Source organism: Cygnus atratus, chromosome 7 (assembly GCF_013377495.2).
Source record: "Cygnus atratus isolate AKBS03 ecotype Queensland, Australia chromosome 7, CAtr_DNAZoo_HiC_assembly, whole genome shotgun sequence".
Lineage (NCBI taxonomy): Eukaryota > Metazoa > Chordata > Aves > Anseriformes > Anatidae > Cygnus > Cygnus atratus.
This window is the reverse complement of record NC_066368.1, coordinates 785,402-803,873: the sequence shown is the minus strand read 5'-3', so window position 1 is coordinate 803,873 and position 18,472 is coordinate 785,402. Positions and strand designations below refer to the sequence as shown.

At 39.8% G+C, this 18,472-nt stretch overlaps 1 protein-coding gene across 1 annotated transcript in view; it reads left to right on the top strand.

Moving 5' to 3' along the window:
- The window catches only part of JAKMIP3 (Janus kinase and microtubule interacting protein 3), a 49,844-nt gene extending 31,585 nt beyond the window's left edge, over nt 1–18,259 (top strand). The window contains exons 8-24 of the mRNA XM_035547788.1: nt 87–218; nt 706–741; nt 1,986–2,045; nt 3,115–3,243; nt 4,784–4,912; nt 6,622–6,705; nt 8,577–8,639; nt 9,004–9,102; nt 10,160–10,258; nt 10,346–10,405; nt 12,059–12,124; nt 12,614–12,682; nt 12,786–12,863; nt 15,546–15,749; nt 16,115–16,180; nt 17,467–17,508; nt 18,116–18,259. Of these exons, the coding sequence (XP_035403681.1) occupies nt 87–218; nt 706–741; nt 1,986–2,045; nt 3,115–3,243; nt 4,784–4,912; nt 6,622–6,705; nt 8,577–8,639; nt 9,004–9,102; nt 10,160–10,258; nt 10,346–10,405; nt 12,059–12,124; nt 12,614–12,682; nt 12,786–12,863; nt 15,546–15,749; nt 16,115–16,180; nt 17,467–17,508; nt 18,116–18,259 (1,560 nt within the window). The remainder of the gene's footprint in view (nt 1–86; nt 219–705; nt 742–1,985; nt 2,046–3,114; nt 3,244–4,783; nt 4,913–6,621; nt 6,706–8,576; nt 8,640–9,003; nt 9,103–10,159; nt 10,259–10,345; nt 10,406–12,058; nt 12,125–12,613; nt 12,683–12,785; nt 12,864–15,545; nt 15,750–16,114; nt 16,181–17,466; nt 17,509–18,115) is intronic.
- Nucleotides 18,260–18,472: the final 213 nt, after the last annotated feature.

Here is an 18,472-nt window from a genome sequence, read left to right as displayed (position 1 = left end):
CTAGCTGTGAAAGGGATAGGTTGTATACTGTTCTTTGGCAAAGCTTCCTGATCATTTCATTTTTTTGCCATATGGATTTCTTTCAGAGGCAAAGAGCTGGAACAATAAGGAGACCGAGCTCTTTAAATGACCTCGATCACAGCCAGGAAGAGAGAGAAGTTGATGTTCTGAGACTACAGGTTATTGAACAGCAAAATATCATTGATGAACTCTCCAAGGTAAGGTATAACATTGCTGCACTTGCCTGAGGTTGACTAAGGTCATAGGGAAAGAAAAGGAAGCCTGACTGAGGGTGTACCTCGGGTATTGTAAACTAGCTGGCAGAGCTAACATCAGTGACAGTATGGCAGACATTGCTATGATTAGAAGTAATTGAACTGAATCTGGGTTATCTGCGGTATTGTAGCTGGAAAAATCCTTTCAACCTACATTGCAGTTGCATGACTGAGCCATTGCAGCACCTCCAGTAGATATGCTAGTGACCAGATCTTGCACCAGGGAAACAAAGTGTCGGAGCTCCTTTAGCCAGAGACAACATCAGGCCTAAAGGTAGCCACTGTGTAAGAAGGGGACATTCTGCAGTGTTGTGTTTTGTGGTTTTTTTGTTGTTGTTGTTGTTTTTTGTTTGTTTCTTTGCTAACATGCACTCAGTTCTCCTCAAGATTTTTCTTTTCACTTATTGACATTTTTTTTTTTTTTAATCAGACCCTGGAGACAGCTGGCTATGTGAAGAGTGTCATGGTAGGTATGAAGCTAACTTCATCCTCATCTTTGTATACTTTAAACTGTTGCTCATTAAAAGCACACACTGTATAATAATTTCTATTGTCGCTTTCTTCTCTATTTGGACAGCAAGCTAACTCAGTGTCTTTCTCAATGTCGATGTTATAAAAGGCCCTATCAACAGAAGTTGTTCACCAGAGAAAAGAACAGTGACAGTGGAGAGTAAAGCTCTGTTGAGAGAGGAAGCTTCCTTCTGTCACTAGGATGTCTGCAGGGGCAAAAGTCAGCATGGCTGGCATGTCCCGACAGTTGATAGGAAGTGTCCCTCCTCTCTGGGACAGCTCTGTCATGTTGGAGTCGCACTTTTTAGTCTGATTATCGCTAGCTTTGTCTTACCCATACTTGCATCTTCTCAGTCAGTGCTCTTGCACATCTCATTCCTTTGCTATAGTTGGCAAAGATTTTGTAAAGTTTAGCCACTCTAAAATGTACTGAAAAACATGTACTGTTTTGTTCTTCATTACCAAGCATGCAGCAAAGCTTATGCTGTCAAGTAAAGCAAAAAAGTTTTTGATTATCTCCCATCTAGTTATCTACCTGATGATTACACTAGTATTTGCCATTGGGCTGGTGGGAGGGGAACATTATCAATGCCCCATAGTACCATCATGAATGGGACCAAAAAATGGTTGAGATGGGAGATTAAGGGAATTTTCCTTTTAAGAGTTTACTGGTTTTTGATTCTGGAGCTTGCCTATATTTGCAATCCAGAATAAAGAATTGTTTTCGTTACTGTTAAAACTAATATCACTCTATGAAGAGAGTCATAATTTTCACCAAATAGGAAAAATGTCAGGCAACAATAAATGCTCAAACCCTTTTTCCAAGTCACTGAGAACCTGCAGATCCTTAAAGAATTCAGCCAAGCATGGACCTGAATGCACATATTTGTTCATGGAGCAGCTCTGAAATGAGACCTAAGCTGTCAGTGTGCTGTGCTGGGTATAAGGGTTTTTTTTGCTATTTTGATTTTTATGAATATGAAAAGCAATTGCTGCTTCTATACTGCGAACTGGGAAGATGTTGGAGTAAAATTAACTCCTGACTGGTGAAAATGTTATTTTATTTAGAGGCAGTGGCCAGCACTGACATTACTGTTCTTTGATTGCCTACTAATTCTGATATGATTAATATAAATGATATCTCTCTGAAAACAGCTCGGCTCTCTGCAAACAGCTAATGTGTGTATCTGATTCTTTCAGGAACGTGATAAGCTGTTAAGGTATAGGAAGCAAAGAAAAAAAATGACAAGAATTCCTAAGGTAAAAAAATTTAAAAAAGCTTGTTTTGTGACATGCTGATGGATAGATATGGTATTTTCTGAGAGCGAGATGAAACGTGCTCCTCTCTGGCCTTTGGGGTGTAGAAACAGGATCTGTGGCATGGGGCAATGACCCCCACTGTACACTACACAAAGTTAGATACAACTTCAGAAACTTTGAGGTGCTAAGCTTAAATTTGGATCAAGTGGTTTAAGGACACTCGTAGACAGAGTACTATGATAACTCAGAAAAAATCTGGTAGGGGTATTTCACCCAGATGTGGTGCCTTGCACCCACATTGCCCATCGGTGCTGGTTGCTGCCCTCCCAGCAGCCAGGGCACTGTGTGACGAGACAGATATTATGAATTAACACATCTGAAAGTGACCTCTCAATGGCATTGTCTGAAAATACTTGTAGGTTGTAAATAATTCATTATGGAGTTTAGTACTGTGCAAGAACTGCTGGTTACAGACAGCAGCTACTGAACTGTTAGAGCACAGAAAATGTTAGATAGTGAATGCTTGGCAGAATGCTAATGTAAATATCAGCATTGTAGGGTATAATGCCAGGGACCTGAGGGCACATTGTACTCTGCCTCTGAAGAATTAAGTCTGTGGTGGAGCTACTGAACCTACAGCTAATGAGTTGGGATTGATGTGAGATCAACTCCTTCGCTCTATTGTGGAGCAAACAAGCGCCAGGCAGTGCCGAGGGGTTGGGCACATGCTGATGCCTGCAGACAGGAACCGGGCTTTTGAAGGAGAGCTAGGTTTTGTCTCCTAAAAATATTATCCAGTGCAAATTACCACAAAAAGCCAAAATCTAGAAATGGTGGTGCAAGCCATTAACTAAAAAATCTCTTCAAAAAGCTGTTTGTAATGTCATCTTTGACTTTCAAATGTTTAAAAACGTTGAAACGTTTAAAAACGTTGAAACATTTGGCACAGAGTTTAGAGATGTTTTCAAGCTCGCAGCCATCGCCGCCGGAGTTGTGGGACGGTTTCAGCTGACTGTGCTGCAGGATGTACAGCATGGGTGGGCTGCACTTACACCTTGTCTCTGGCCAGAAGCCGGTTGTGGAGACGTTTTTCGGCTATGATGAAGAAGCTTCCTTGGAGTCTGATGGTTCCTCCATCTCATATCAAACTGACCGAACAGATCAGACGCCGTGCACTCCTGAAGATGACTTGGAAGAGGTATTCATCAAAACTAAGCAGTGATGTTTAACTACTTATGTGTGGTTTTAAACCCTGCTATTGCTTTGGAATGAAACTCCTGGGCTGTTCCATTAGGTCAACTCTGACTGGAAAATTAAAATTTGGTGCTAAATGTAATGCTGTGCATGATGGTTGATATTTCTCTGCCTCGAGTCTTTGGTAACTTCACAACTTTTAGCCAAGCTGGAAATATTATATCCTAATTGTGTTGGATTTAGAATGGGTGTATGGGTTAGAGGTCCAACAAGACTGAGAAGCTGGGTGACCCTGGGAACCCTCTATCCACATTGAGATTTGCTGCAGGGCTGTGCATGTGTAGTCTTGGTTCAGGTTCTTCTGTTTGTTGTTGTGACCTTGGCACAGAGCACAGCCATAAGTGATAGTGCTTGTATTCCTTGAGTGAGAAGTAAGCAGTCAAATAAAACACAATGTCTAGAGGAAAAGCTGTCTCCTTGCAAGTATATTGAGGTCGTGACTTTTCTGGAGGCTCTGAATGGAGACTGTGCAGGGGCAATACAAATAAAAGGGATTATTTCCATTTTTTTCCAGGGTTTCCCTACAAATGCACTGCTGAGCGTATGTCAGATCACTGCCCTCTTACATATTCCTAGGTTTAACAAGAATCTTGTAATAAACAAAAGCTTCTTAATAATGACATGCAGCCATTTCATGCTATGATGGCTGCAATTTTTGATCTGCCATTTTGTCTATTTCATGGGTTGTAATTAGATCTGTTATAAAAGGGAACCTAAAGAATTTATATCTCTATCATAAAAAATACATGACTGCTTACCAGGTATGTGCTGCACTGCATGCACTGCAGGAATTCTGAATATACTTTTCTATGTATGAGTCTATTTATTTTTCATTTCTCTGTTGACATTTTTTCCCCTGTTCAGATAGTAAGAAGTTTATGCATGCAGCCAGCAGTATAATTTTATTTCATGTTGAATGACATATTCCAGTCAACCTGGCATGAAAGCATCCACTGCTGGATATTGTAAGGACAGTAAAGAAGATGAAGGGTGCTCTTTATGTTGATGTCACCTTTTCTACAAGCATTAACTCTAGATTAGTGTTTTAATAATTGAGTGAGATGTCAGGCTTGGCTTATTCTCCAGGTTGGAAACCTTTTGTTGCTTCAAGAAAGTTGTCATTTCACCTTTAAATGTGGTGACTTTGCCTCGTACAATAAAGGTGATTCAGTCGTTAGTAGGTTACATGGTTGGCAAGTTTTTATCTTTACCAGGCAAGGGGATTTTTTTTTTTTTTTAATATATTACATTTTCTTGAAGTAAGTGTATGCAAGAGATGTTTAATGGATGGAAGAGTAATATTTTGAGAGCACATGAACAAGATTCTCTTCCCAAATTGCATTTTAAAAGTAATAATTTCAGAACTTTTTAGAGAAAGCAATCCACTCTGTTGGTGGTTTTGTTTGTTTGTTTTAACACTCTCATTGCAGGAAAAAAAAAAAAAAGGAACTGGTGCAATAAATAAATGTTTTTAACACTTCCAGGGTATGGCCAAGGAAGAGACAGAACTGCGGTTTCGGCAGCTGACGATGGAGTACCAGGCTCTGCAACGAGCATACGCCTTATTGCAAGAACAGGTCGGAGGAACATTGGATGCAGAACGAGAAGTTAAGGTCTAAATGGCTTATACTACATGCAAATAAAGGATTGTAATTGTATGCAGCTTTCTAATTTTACCTGCTCAGGTTGTTTTCAGACCGAAGTGGCGCCAGCCAGCCCATCCAGCACGTCGCCAGCCGTGAGTGCAGGGCGGGTGGGTTCGGCCGTGCAGGCTGCCAGCGGGCGGTGTGCTCCCTACTGCCAGCCGGCGTGTCCTGCCTGCCGTGGGCACGTGCTGCCTCTCTGAAGAAACTACAGTTAATATCTTATAGTCTTTTCACCCTGATCAGATTAAGACAAATTCAGACAATTTTTATGGGAAATCCTTAAAATTAAGCTCTCTTTCTGTAAAAATTTAGTGTGGACGGCCTTAAATACATAATGCCTGGTATTTAATTCCTGTGGGTTTTGTCAGATTGTGATTGTTCAAAGAATGTTTAAAAGGCTTACAGTTGAGAGAGATTAATTTTCTTAATTAATTTGCAAAGTGTTGCTGTTCTGCCTGCCTGTCTGTCTCAAACAGCCCATGTGGTTCCAACCATATAATGTGTCATTTTATTATGAGGTACAAAATGTTATGTTTGTTATGAACACATTGTACATTACAAGAACTTAGTGTGGCACATAATTGCCTGGGACGAAGAATGTGAGGGTGAATATAGTGAATAAAGGGACAAATTCTATTGTAAGCTAGTACTCTGAAGTCTTAAGAGAAGTGCAACTGCAAAATCTTAGTTTGGCTCTAAATCTATTGTGTGCAGGCATTGTCCAGAAATACTTTGTGTAGTTATGACAATGCTGGGAGATACCCATATTCCATCTAGCCCAGTCCCTCAGATGGAAGGACCCAGGAGCTGTGGCACAGCAGCACTGTACAATCAAGCAATTACGTGTGTAAAAATGAAACAAGATATGGCTAACCTCCAAAGTGTCTTGATTTTACTTTTTCTATAGTAAGACAAAAAGAGTACAATGCAGGTAGTGCAAACAAATAACATCATTTGCATTGCAAAGAACAAGAAAAAGAGCAGATAAATAGTTTGAGAAAAGTAAATCTTCTGTAAAACCATACTTGATGAATAAAACAGCTAATGATAATTCCTTTTTTTTCTCCAGCAAACATGTAGGAAGGCATTGGCTGTTTAAGTAAATGTGAAGCTACAAGCATGATTGAAATTACATACAATACAGTAAGATCAAAAGATAGGGTACTAAATGTACAAGGATCAATGCAGTTCATCAGTTTGTACCATTACATATGTAGGGTCTGTTCTGAGCTATTTAACACAGCAAAAATGTAAAAGACACGGGTGTGTCTAGAATCCTGGCATAATACTTTTCATTTGTTTTCATGGAGAAATGAATCTTTGCATTGCGCTGACTTTTTTATACACCCTGTTCTAGAATAAGGCAGTTTACTAACTGCTGACCATCATAATCAGCTGAAAGAAGCCATTTATTTTTTGCTATCCTAATATCTACCTGCTAGGATGCTGTTTATCTTGATTTTAAATCTTTAAATTATTATCCCATTTTACAGACCTCTTTCTGTGACTAATGACTAATTATGTCCTTAGCTGCAAATTTGTTCTGCCATAGAACTTCAAAAATCATTTGTTAGAATTACTTATGTTTTAAGTATTCTCTGCATGTGTGTTAGCTTTTGGGTTTTAGTTAAAGTTTTATTTACTTATTTATTTTCTTTTTCCCTCATATCCTACAGACACGTGAGCAGCTCCAAGCAGAAATACACAGATCTCAGGCTCAGATAGAAGACCTAGAAAAGGCCCTCGCTGAGCAGGGTCAGGTAATGCACGCAGCCAAACACGGGTCCTCTCTTCAGTCTTGTTCTGGGTGCAGCCAAAGTGCTGGGGCTGGCCGGGGGTCTAGAAATGTCCATGGTACTGAAGATGCCGATGACACTTCAGTGTTTATGTATGTGTGGAATAATCTTGATGCTACTTTTCAGTAACTGTCTCATTGCTAACTGCAAAACACAAGTGCCAGGGAAGCAATTACAGTCTCTGTCAATGTGTTATGTAGTGACCTAGCCTGCAAAACCCCCACTGACACTGCATTCCTTATTTAGGAGACATTAATGTAACCTGCAGAGTACTGTTTCAGTAACTGTGTTAGTTAATTGGAAAGACATCTCTTAATACCTGTGGTCTAGTTGGTTTCAATGAGAGCCTAGCATGCAAAGGCTTCTGAAAACCCCACTCTGTATTTACATACTTTAGTATCTCAAATATTGGTCCCCAAAGCCCTGAGTCCTCATCAGTGTTTCCATGCTAACTCCCACTGAAATCAATAACCATTAATGACCCATATGCACTTCTGATCTCAGTCTTAATGCCTCACTTTGTTCGATGCAGTGGAGGTAATGATGGACAGTAACTGCGTGAGAGATTCTGAGCAGCTCAAATATTACAGTAAGGGAAAGCAAAAATTAGATGATAAAGGAGTGCCTAATTTAGAGACACACATAGCTATGAAGTCAAAATAAGTACAATACATCTACAGGACACTGAGAGCTTCTCTGCATGGCCAGAGCGTAATTGAATTCCCATGCTCTTTGTCATTGCTGGAAGTCCTACAGCACAGGGTCTGACACCCAGCTGACAGCTGTGACTGCAGACCAGACTTACTCAGACAAGGAAATGCAAAAGTTCTGCTTGAGTAAAAGTGGCTGAAATCTTAAATATTGCAAGCCAAGAGCAGAAAACAACAGACACAGACAGGCATTCCACACTAATCAAGCAGGTTACGAGCACATGTTTTAAAATGAGTATTTTTGTTTCAAAATAGATTTATAGGTAGATGAGCATTTAAAGTAACTAAGCAGGTAAGCTCAACTTGCTTTCCTGCAAGAAATTAATCCAGGGCCTCTACAAGCAACAATTAATGCATCTGCATCTATCCCCTAATTGTCACGAGCTTACTTGCTCTGTTATTTTATTATGCATCACTTCAAAATTAAACTAGTGAATACCAGGTCAGTTCCATTATCAGTCTGAAGATGTATATAACCACTGAAAAAGCATTACATTAAAGAGAGGGACCAATTGTGTTTGTCAAAAAGTTGGTCCACTTTAAAACATCACAGACTACCAGCATTTTTGATACCGAGGAGAAAATCAGGAAGGTAAACTAAAGGAAGAATGTTTATTTTCTAATGAAATATTTATTTAGCATGTGTAAAAGTAAGCCTTCTTTATGAATGGAGCTTTCCTTGTAGCTCAATAAGGTTTTGCTTTCTGAAAAGAAGGACAAAAGCAGATGTTAACTTAGAAAGCTGTTAAACATCCTAAGAGGAGGAGGAAATGCACAGTAAAGGCTGTTAGTTATTTTCCCTGACGTTCAGAAAGATGTAACTTTTATTCAGTGTAACTGAAATTTAATAGTAACTGGATAGCTAGAAATATCCCTATTAATGAAAAACGTTTTTTAATAGAAAAGGTTGTTTTAATCACTGGAGTTTTTAAATTCCATTTGCACGCTACAGACTGTTAAAATAAGATGGAAAACTTGAGATTTCATATCATAGGTAATACCAGTTGCAATTTCATATGCAATGTTATTCTTCTATATATGTGTGATTTACTGAAATATTTGCTACTGTGCTTGTTCTAAACATTGCCAGTTTCACCTGTACTTAATGATCATTTGTTTTTCAAGGACATGAAGTGGATTGAGGAGAAGCAAGCATTGTACAGAAGAAATCAAGAACTCGTAGAAAAGGTGTCCAGTGCTGTAATTTGTATTATTTAAATAATTGTTGCTTAAGGAATGCAGAAGGTGCACTGTTTTAATCTGTATCACACAGCTCTACTGGAAATAATTCACATGTGATAACAAGATCCTTATAAATTCAGCAGAGAAAGTGGGTTTCTGTCATTCCCTACTAGCCCATAAGATTTCATGGTGCAAGGTCATGTCAGGACAGTGCCACCCCAGCACTGGAGCCGTGGGTCCCCGTTGTGCATGCAGTGGTGAGGGCGGGCTGCTTGCTCTGACCCTGGTGTTTCCCAGGCATGGCGGATGCGTGGCAGATCCCGAGTGAAATTCTATAAACCATGCTAACACATATTGCTTTATTTTACAGATAAAACAAATGGAAGCAGAGGAAGCTCGCTTAAAACATGATGTCCAGGATGTTAAAGATCAAAATGAGCTCCTGGAGTTCAGGATCCTGGAGCTTGAAGTGAGCACATGTTGCAGACGCTGTCCTGCCTACCTGCTCTGGGCTGTGCTAGCTGAGGCTGGGGAGCACCGTGGCTTTGGGAACTCCTCCAAAGTTATTCTAAAGAGCTGCATTGCACTGAATGAGACCAAAGGGTTTGGTACAAAGTGCTAACAAAGGAAAAAGAAAGAATAACATAAATTATTTTAAGAGCCAGAAATTGGATTCTGATAAAAATACGCATTTTACTACACGTGATTTGTTCTGAAAATGCAAAGAAATAGAATTAGAATGGAACATCCATGGAAAAATGGAATCAGAATGGAACATCCATGGAGAAAAAAAAGCAATAAACAGTTTTTCATTGCCAAAAGTCATTGCTGTATTCCAGCTCTTGCTAAACTTGCAGAGAAGGCATCATGTTGCCTAGACTTCTCCATTTACTCTGTCTGGCCGTCTGTATTCTATATAATTAACTATATAAACAGAATCTTTAAACTCTTGGAGACAGTTTTCAAAATTCTCCAAAGAGAGAAGAAAAAGCAGCCACTTACCTGAAAAAATATAAATGCTGCATAGTTTTTACTAAGTATATGGGTGCAACTAAGTGTATATATATAAATGTGTGTGTGTGTGTGTGTTCAAATACGTTACGTAGTCAAAATAATAGGTAGGTGGTCACGGTCAGTCCCCAGTGAAGAAGCACGGTGGGAAAATGTTAGCTCTGTTAGTGTGTAGGTCTACCCTTGCTCTACAGTCAGGTGGAGGGCTTCCCCAGCAGCCCCAAGTACCATCACTAAAGCACTTGGTTTGCCCAGAGAAACAGCTCTTGTTCCTGACTGTTAGCATAAATAGCTACAGGCTGCAGAGGAAGGGTTTTGTGCTCTCTGTGTAAGAAATAAAGTCACTCTGTGATAGCATTGCTTTGTAATGTATTCATTTAGAGTAGACCTTCTTGGTATCATGTTTATGAAGTTCTTAGTGAAGTTGACATTTATGAGATACAATAGTATTTCAAAATACTGTTGCATATAATAATAACAGTAATACAATAATCAGACAAATATTGTTATTTCAGGAGAGAGAAAGAAGATCGCCTGCTATCAACTTTCATCACATTCCTTTCACGGAGGGGAAAAGCCCTCTCCAAGTTTACTGTGAAGCAGAAGGTGTAACAGTAAGGGATTCTCATTTCATATTTTCCTTTCTCTAAATTACTTCAGACTCTCTGTTCTGACTCTGTTTTCCATTGCTCTCTTGTTAGGACATAGTAGTAGCAGATCTGATGAAAAAATTGGACATTTTAGGGGATAACGCCGTAAGTGTATGTTCCTTTAATATATTGTGCATGCTTTGGTAAATATTGTCCTTACATTAATGTAGCGAAGCTTTCTTGTTTGTTATTGCAAAAGCTGTCTTCAGTGTCATCAAAGTACTGAACTACAAGCTAATGTTTTCTGGCTTTTAAAGATTTTTTTAGTAGCCTTCCTACAAGTGCCGTGCAAGATCTTGATATCACAATATTGCTTTTAAATTGACAATGATTTTGAAAATATTTTGAAATTTTGGTGTTTGCTTTTTTTTCTTTCTTTTCTAGCCACTGTTTACATGTGGTTTGTTCTTTTGTTTACTCTGCAATAGCTTTACGTTTGCATTTTAATAGCTGTGTTTTAATTTTGTCTAATACCATAAACCTCAGATAGTAACCAGGATATTAAACAAAAAGTTACAATAGCAGCATGAAAAGAAGCAGCAAATAGTAAGCAATTTGAAAGTGTTTCTCCTTTATCAAATCGAAGTGATTAATTATGTGCACTCACATCTTATGTATTTACATATATATATCATACAATTTTGTTCTTCTATAATTTTAAATAATAAAATAATTACATGTAAACTCAAGGACCAGTGAGTAAGAATGATCTTGGTAATCTGCAGAAAGATAACACCCATTAATCCGTTGGGGCCTGTAGTAACGTGGCCTTCAATGGAACTATGAATGTCAGGTTAGTCCCATGCAAAGTGTTCTGCAACAGCACTCCAAATAGGCAACTTGAAGACAAACGGGAACAGAAAAAGTGATAGCTTTTCTCACATTTTCTTTTCTCTTTCTTTTCCTCTTTTTTTTAAAAAAAAAAAAAAAAAGTTTCATTTACGCAATAGACAATTATTTACGTTTTGCTCAGGGGTTCTCAGAAAATGTCTTCTCCCATCCTTGCCGAGTGGCATATTCACTGTTCCCAGCCTTGTGCATTAAATCCAAGTTTGCCATAGTTACCCTTCTTATTCAGTTTAAACAATTCTGTGATACCCACAGTGGCAATGACAGCTAGCAGAGACAGACTGGTCCTCCTGCGTCTGACACTAGAGGTGTGGACTCAGTTCTCTGGATCTGAACCCAGACTGGAAGGATTCACTGCTACTGGCATCTGGCCTGGGATGAAATAGTTTCACTATTTAAAAACAAACAAGCAAGCAAACAAACAAACAAACAAAAAAGCAGAGAACAAAAACATGAGTTGAAAAACTAACATCTTAAGAAATGATTTTTCCAAAATCATTACTGTTGCAAAGTAAAGCTTGTGTATTAACTTACTGTGCATATAACGAAACTTAAGCTTGCATCTGTTTTCTTAATAGCACATCACGCTAAGCTTGATTTTGCCTTGTGTAAGTGTGTGTTTATTCCTTGTTGGGGGAAAAAAAAAAAAAAAAAAGATCCACGGTCTGCATCTTTTTTTTTTTAAATGCCAGAATTTTAGAAGAATTAACTATATGTATGAGCAAAATTCAGCATTAAGAGCTAGAATAGTTTTTTTACAACAACGTTGCATTAGAATACTAATTTTATTTGCCTTAGTTTATTGTTCCTCGAACATATTTAATTTCATATTTATTTAATACAGCAGTGGCCCAAGTAGTGGATTAATAGCAAGACACTGGGATTTGTTGTAATTATATTCTGCTTTTGGTGCAGAATCTGACCAATGAAGAGCAAGTAGTTGTCATACAAGCAAGGACAGTTCTCACATTGGCCGAAAAGGTAATAACAACTTCGTCACTGGTCAGTAAACATACATCATGAAAGCATCTGACCCTCTCAGAATAGCTTACTTGAAGACACTGGTGATGTAAATAGTATTTTTTTTCACAAAATGCCATGTTTCCTTATGTGGAACTACACCTTCACTATTTTTTTGTAAGAATAAAGGTAACATTCAGGCAATATGGACAGACTGTTTATTTTAATTTTTTATATAATTAGAAAAATTATGTTAGAGGGTAAATGGCTAGGCTTTGAAATAATGCTTTTATCCATCACCAGTTTCTAGAAAAGAAAAGGTGTAGTAATATAGTTGGTTTTTCCTTTCCTACTTAGTGAATTTAACTGAATTTTTTAAGTATGTACTGACGTACCCTAAAGTTACAGTGAAAGCCGAGTACGCAGCATGCTACCTCCTGCTAGTTTGACTGAAACACCGATCAGCCACAGTTCAGGCCTTTACCTGCCGCTCTCTGTTTGTGTGCACAGTGGCTACAGCAGATAGAAGTGACCGAATCCGCACTGCAGCAGAAGATGCTGGATCTTGAGAATGAAAAGGTATCAAAAGCTGATGTGAATGAAACAGCGAGAATGACAACAAGAAGAGCAATCACACTACTGCCACTGTGGTTGCACTGACTTGATCTTCCTTGTGTCCTAGGAGCTATTCAGTAAGCAAAAGGGCTACCTGGATGATGAGCTCGACTTCAGGAAACAGTCCTTGGACCAGGCTCACAAGGTGAGAAAAAACAGTCGTGACTGATTTGTGCCATCTTGATTACTCCACCTCATACAACATCTGTAGTCTGTTGTCTGTAGAAAAACTCTCTGCTTTTGACAGTACTGCCTGTGGAGTGACCCAAAGACTACACAGGCTGAATTTAAAACAAATCCTCTATACCCTGATCTAATAACAAGTTCCTTATGGACTGAGTTCCTTGTATTTGCACGGTCCTTCCAGGTTTAGAACCTAAATATAAACTCATTAAACACAAATCTTAATTTAGCAGAGATTGTGGTTAATGACAATGTTTATAGTGACTTTTTACCTTCCAAAACAGAGATTCTAGCCTAGACTTTTTCTTAGATTATGGTTTCTGCTACCAAAATATCTGGAGATAGTTTTGTGATTCTGCACATTTGAAATGACTCAGCTTTTAGGTCAGGTTCAATGAGCACATTAGCTGATCCTAACCCATTTCAACCATCTCTTCAGTCATCAGCTGTTTTATTTCCTTCAGTTAAAGTACAACATCTACTCATGAAAGACATAGAAGCATACATTTTAATATAGATTTAGCTTATTCTTTCAGTTTCCTTTAAATCTTTAAAAATGTGTCTTTAAAAATATGTCTTTAAATGAAAGACATAGAAGCAATGGCGTTTTATGCTTGATTTTTGGAAAACTATTGCCAATTTGGATGTCAAGTCATTTGGGAGAGCTTTTATTCAGTATGCTTTCTGGTCTTATACGGATGATTTTTAGACTGGTTTTGCCAAATGCTTAGCTTTACCTGGAGCCCATTCCTTGCAGAGTGGAAACCCTGGGAAATATACAAGCCGTCCATACCTGTAGGCTTAGTCCCACCATGAGATCATCTCCTGCAGCCCTGAGCGCTTCTGAGAGTGTTTGATGTAGCCAAGGGCTGAAACTGTGGGATTTATCTTCAGAACTAAGCCCTGACAGTGGTTAGCACCTGAGTTCATAAATACGGGTAGGAAAAAATCGTATGGCATTGCTTGAAGCTCCTGATAATATAACAGGGCCAGCAGAGAAGCTCAGTCACAAAGCCATGGTTATAGATTGCGGCACTACACGGCATCCCTGTGGCTTATGGCCTGTCACTCTTTCACTTTACGTGTCCTGTCAGTTCTGGAATCCTGAGTTTGCTGAAGGATCCAAGAAAAATTGTTGCTCCTTAGCTCTGCCCCTTGTGGAGAAGGAACAAGCATAAAGAACTATGTCTCAGTACAGGCAGAATTAGCTGAGGATGATTTGCATTTTCCTGTATTCTTTAAATGCATCATGTGGGCATCCTCGGGCAATGCAATGGGCTTTGCGAACTCACATGCACAAATGCAGCCTGAAAGCAGCTAGAAAGCTTTGTTCTTCTCTGAAATTCTAGTGGCAAAAGCCATTTTGATTTGAATAATTTGTTTCACTTCCATGTTCCCTTTGTGCTCCTCAAGATGAGAAGCTGCTAATCTTCCCCCCAACTACAGCCAACAAGATTACCAGCTGTAACCGCTAAGCTTTTTGCACGGTTTTCACTCTGCTTCGCTGCTGACTGAGGATTTTGCTACAAGAAACACTTCTCTTACATAAAGACTGCTGGAACAACTGCTTTGGAGGCAATGAATTACCTGACTCTTTCTTTTCTTTACAACTCCATATAATCAGAGGTATAATGGTGGTGTAATCGAGGTGCAGGGACCAACAGTAAAATATGTTCCAAACTGAGGGGTTTTGTTACAGCATTGGCAGTTAACAAATATGCTGCTATTATTTTTAAAAGTGGAGCAGAATCTTCTTGTAATGTCCGACACAATCTTCCCTGCAGAGACACTGCAGTTACTTTCAGCTATTGTCAGTCTCTGCAGCTCCTGCTATAATGTGTAATTCTTAATTATTCTTGTAAATGATGGTATTCTTCTGTCCTGACTCTGCTAAATCATAGTAAGAAAACACCACCAGCAACCTCAGATGGAAAAAAGTGTTGATTTTGAATTGAGCTGAATTATCACAACAGACATCTCTGGCAGCCTGCCTATGGTTCAGACCATACTGTTGCTGTCATGTTCTTCTGAAGCCAGAGAGGTGAAAGACATCACCGGCTTTGGAAAGAGTGTGCGAAGGTGCCATCATCTTCTGCTTTGTCTCTTGCTCTATGTCAAACTTCCTGAAAAAGATTTCAGCTTGGTTTAACTTGTGTGAAGGAAATAGCATTTATCTTGGACTTTGAGGCAGAGGATATTACCTGGCAATGTCACCTGCCCTAGGAAGATGCTGTGCTTCTGGGGAAATGTTTTCAAACCATTTTCCCCACTCTTACATTTCTCACTAAATCTGGAGGGTACCTCCACCAGTGTGCATGAGAGACATCTTCTAACGCAGTGCAATAAAAGTTAAGCGTGCACTGGGGCTGCAGCCTCAGACTGCGCGAACAAAGCCCAGCTATTAGGTGTTTTGTATTTTTTTTTAAGTGGCAGATTTGAATGGGACCAGAGCCCTACAGCACAGAGGTAGCATGAAGTGTTTACCCTGTGGACTATTTTCTGTGCTGTCCTGTGCAGGAGACTCAGTACACTACCCCTCCACCTCTCCTGTTGTCTTACTGCAATAGGATTTTCAGTTCCTCACAAAATCCTCAACCAACCAGAGATGAGGTTAAGCTGACAGCCTTATATTGTTTTTGATTAGCAAATTCTGGAATTAGAAGCCATGCTCTATGATGCCCTGCAGCAAGAAGCTGGAGCCAAAATTTCCGAACTTCTTTCAGAAGAGGAGAAAGAGAAACTGAAGAGCGCTGTAGAGCAGTGGAAGCGCCAGGTCATGAGCGAGCTCCGGGAGAGGGATGCCCAAATCCTGCGTGAAAGGATGGAGCTCATTCAGCACGCACAGCAGGTACAGGCCAACACGAGGGCAGGGTGACATTCGGGATGGGACTGTCCCCCAGGTTGAAACACAATGAGCTTGTGAGCTCCATTCCTTCCCTTATAGAGCTGCACCAGAAATGTCTGGTGTTGGAGCCAGACTTCGATTTGCCTTAGAAAGTCCCTGAAGTCCCAGGGCATTTAATTGTCATGGATTTGTCACACGTGGTGCGTGACTGCTCATTAATCGAGGACTAATCTACAGCTTAAAACACAAATTCATTTTTTAGAAACAGTATATACAAGTCATATCTCTGAAAATAATAATACATCTTCTGGGTACATCTGTATTTGGTTGGTTAATAAATATTTTTTTTTCTATTTTAAATCTGACAGAGAATTAAAGAACTAGAAGAAAGAATTGAAGGCCAAAAACGGCAAATAAAAGAGTTAGAGGAAAAGGTAAGGCAATTGAAATGTAGCAGCTGTTACACGTGTATGTGTCTATATCTTCATTTCATCTTTGCTAAGAAAAAACTTATAAAAAGTGATGTTGTGATAACATTTATTTTTATCATTTGTGTACATCCTATTACTGTAATTCTTTCTAGTCCCACCACTGTACATTCAGCCAGGCAGCTGTAATGTCCAAAGCTCTCATCCAACCCACACAGAGGTGCCTTTCTCATGTGTCCCTAAGCAGGACTGTTCCTTCCTCCCCTGGAGGCTTCAGTTCTATGTCCAGTCTTGGATGAAAACAGATAGCTCAGAGACAAGCCAAAACCAGCCACAAAATAAGTGGGCTTCTGCAGCACTTTCATTCCCCACTCTATTAACACAATGTGCTATGTGAGAGTGCTCAGGGAGACATTTTGCATTTGAAGTAGTTCATCTGAGAAGGAAAGGTTAAAAGCCTAAAATCAGTCTTTTCTTCCACTGTCCTTCAGTAAAGCCCTAAACAGGGGACTTTATGCAATTTATGGCACTGGGCGAGGATTTGGGGGTCCATCTACCTGGGGAAGTGGTAGGACAGAACTGCTGCAATGGCAGGCTGAGGTGGTCATGTGTGTGTTTAGTGGAGGGATCTCCATCGACCTTTTCTCCCTCCCACCTTCAGCACATGCAGATGCAATGGCCCACATCTCTGGGAAGGGAACAGGGATGGTCCCTCTCTTCCGCTCACCTGCAGCCATTTCGGTCACTGTCACTGGAGAGAGCCGGCTGGTTAATGCCATCAGGCTTTGCTCTGGTCAAGCTATAACTGCTGAATTCTACCCTAAAATTACCCTCGTGTGAAATCATCTATTTCTAGAGAAATTGCCAAGGAGCAACTTGTTCAGGTGCAATAGGTGTTGAGCTGAACGTTCGCCCAAAACTAAGCTGAAACCTTAGCAGTGCCTCTTTTTTGAAGTATCAGAAGAATTCAGCTAATGTTTTTCCTCCCCGTCTTCATTGGGCTGCTTGGCTGCATTTGGGTTGGGCTTCTCTCGGGTAGGGGATGTGATTCTCACCACTCTGCCAGACATGGGGTGTCTGCTTGAGTGATGGAGCAGAGCCTCTCGTCTCTCGGAAGTCACCTAACAGTTTATATTTCTTCTCAGCAGAATGATTTGTTGCTCTCTGTCTGTAACCATCGCTTATTCTCAGCTAAACAAACTGTAAAATCTTATTCTCTTTCTTCTCTTCCATTTTTTCCTTTCTTCCCTCCCCTTTTCAGTTTTTGTTTTTGTTTTTATTTTTCTCTTTAGCTTTCATTCTTTGGTCATAGTCCTTCAGGCCAAATGCAGAAGGTAAGCCCTTGGATTACACATGGTGTCCCCTCCTCTTACAACGCAACAGAGCCTTCCCAGTGCTCCTCAGGCTGCTTCGTCATGGCCCGTGGGGTCTCCTGGGCTCCCCAGATCACCTGAAAATGGAAATCTCTGAAGCCTTTGAAATAATGTGATGCCTGGGTACTAGCAGGCTAAGAGTTTGTCAAACAGAATTTCCTTCCTCTGAGAGAAAGGACAAGGAGAGAGAAAAACACAGCAGGCTTCAAAGCAAGGAGGCTTCTAGGAAATCAGGGTGTAGGCTCAGCCTGTGTTTGCTCCCCTGCTTGCTGTCGGGGTTTCTTTTTTTGCTCCTAACTTATTACTCTTTCTCTAATGTAAGCAGGAGCAAAAATGCCCATACATTTGTGCTTGGAGCGGTGGCAGAAATTGCCATGTCATGGATGGCATTGGAAGGGTCCCTGTAACTCATGAAAGTCGACAGAGTACAATACAAATCCTTTTTTATTAGCTGTATAATTCAAACAGATATTTACAAATATAACCCTTACAGATTTTTGTGCATGTTATTTTTGACTGGATATACTTTTCTTTGATCCATGCTTTAATATATTTTTTCTTGTTTCAGCCTACTGAGGAAGCTGGAATTGGTTCTACGGTTACTAACGGGAAGACAGCATTGATTACCAAGATAGAAAAAGAGACATTGCGATTTCAGAAAAAAAAAAACACAATATATCTCATATTTTGCTACTGGAGGTGGCAGAACTAATCTTTATGGCCCTTTTAGACTAAAGATGAACTATCTTGGCTATGTGGAAATTTCTGCACAGGTGGAGTCTGCACCACTGAAATCTCTGACTGCATTTTCAAAAGCTGGAACTAAGCTGTCAAAGAAGAAAGCCAAAAAACCCCTCCCTCTATTAACAGTTACAGGCTTCTTCTACGGAGTCCTGTCTGTTGCTTGAAATAACTCTCAGCTTTA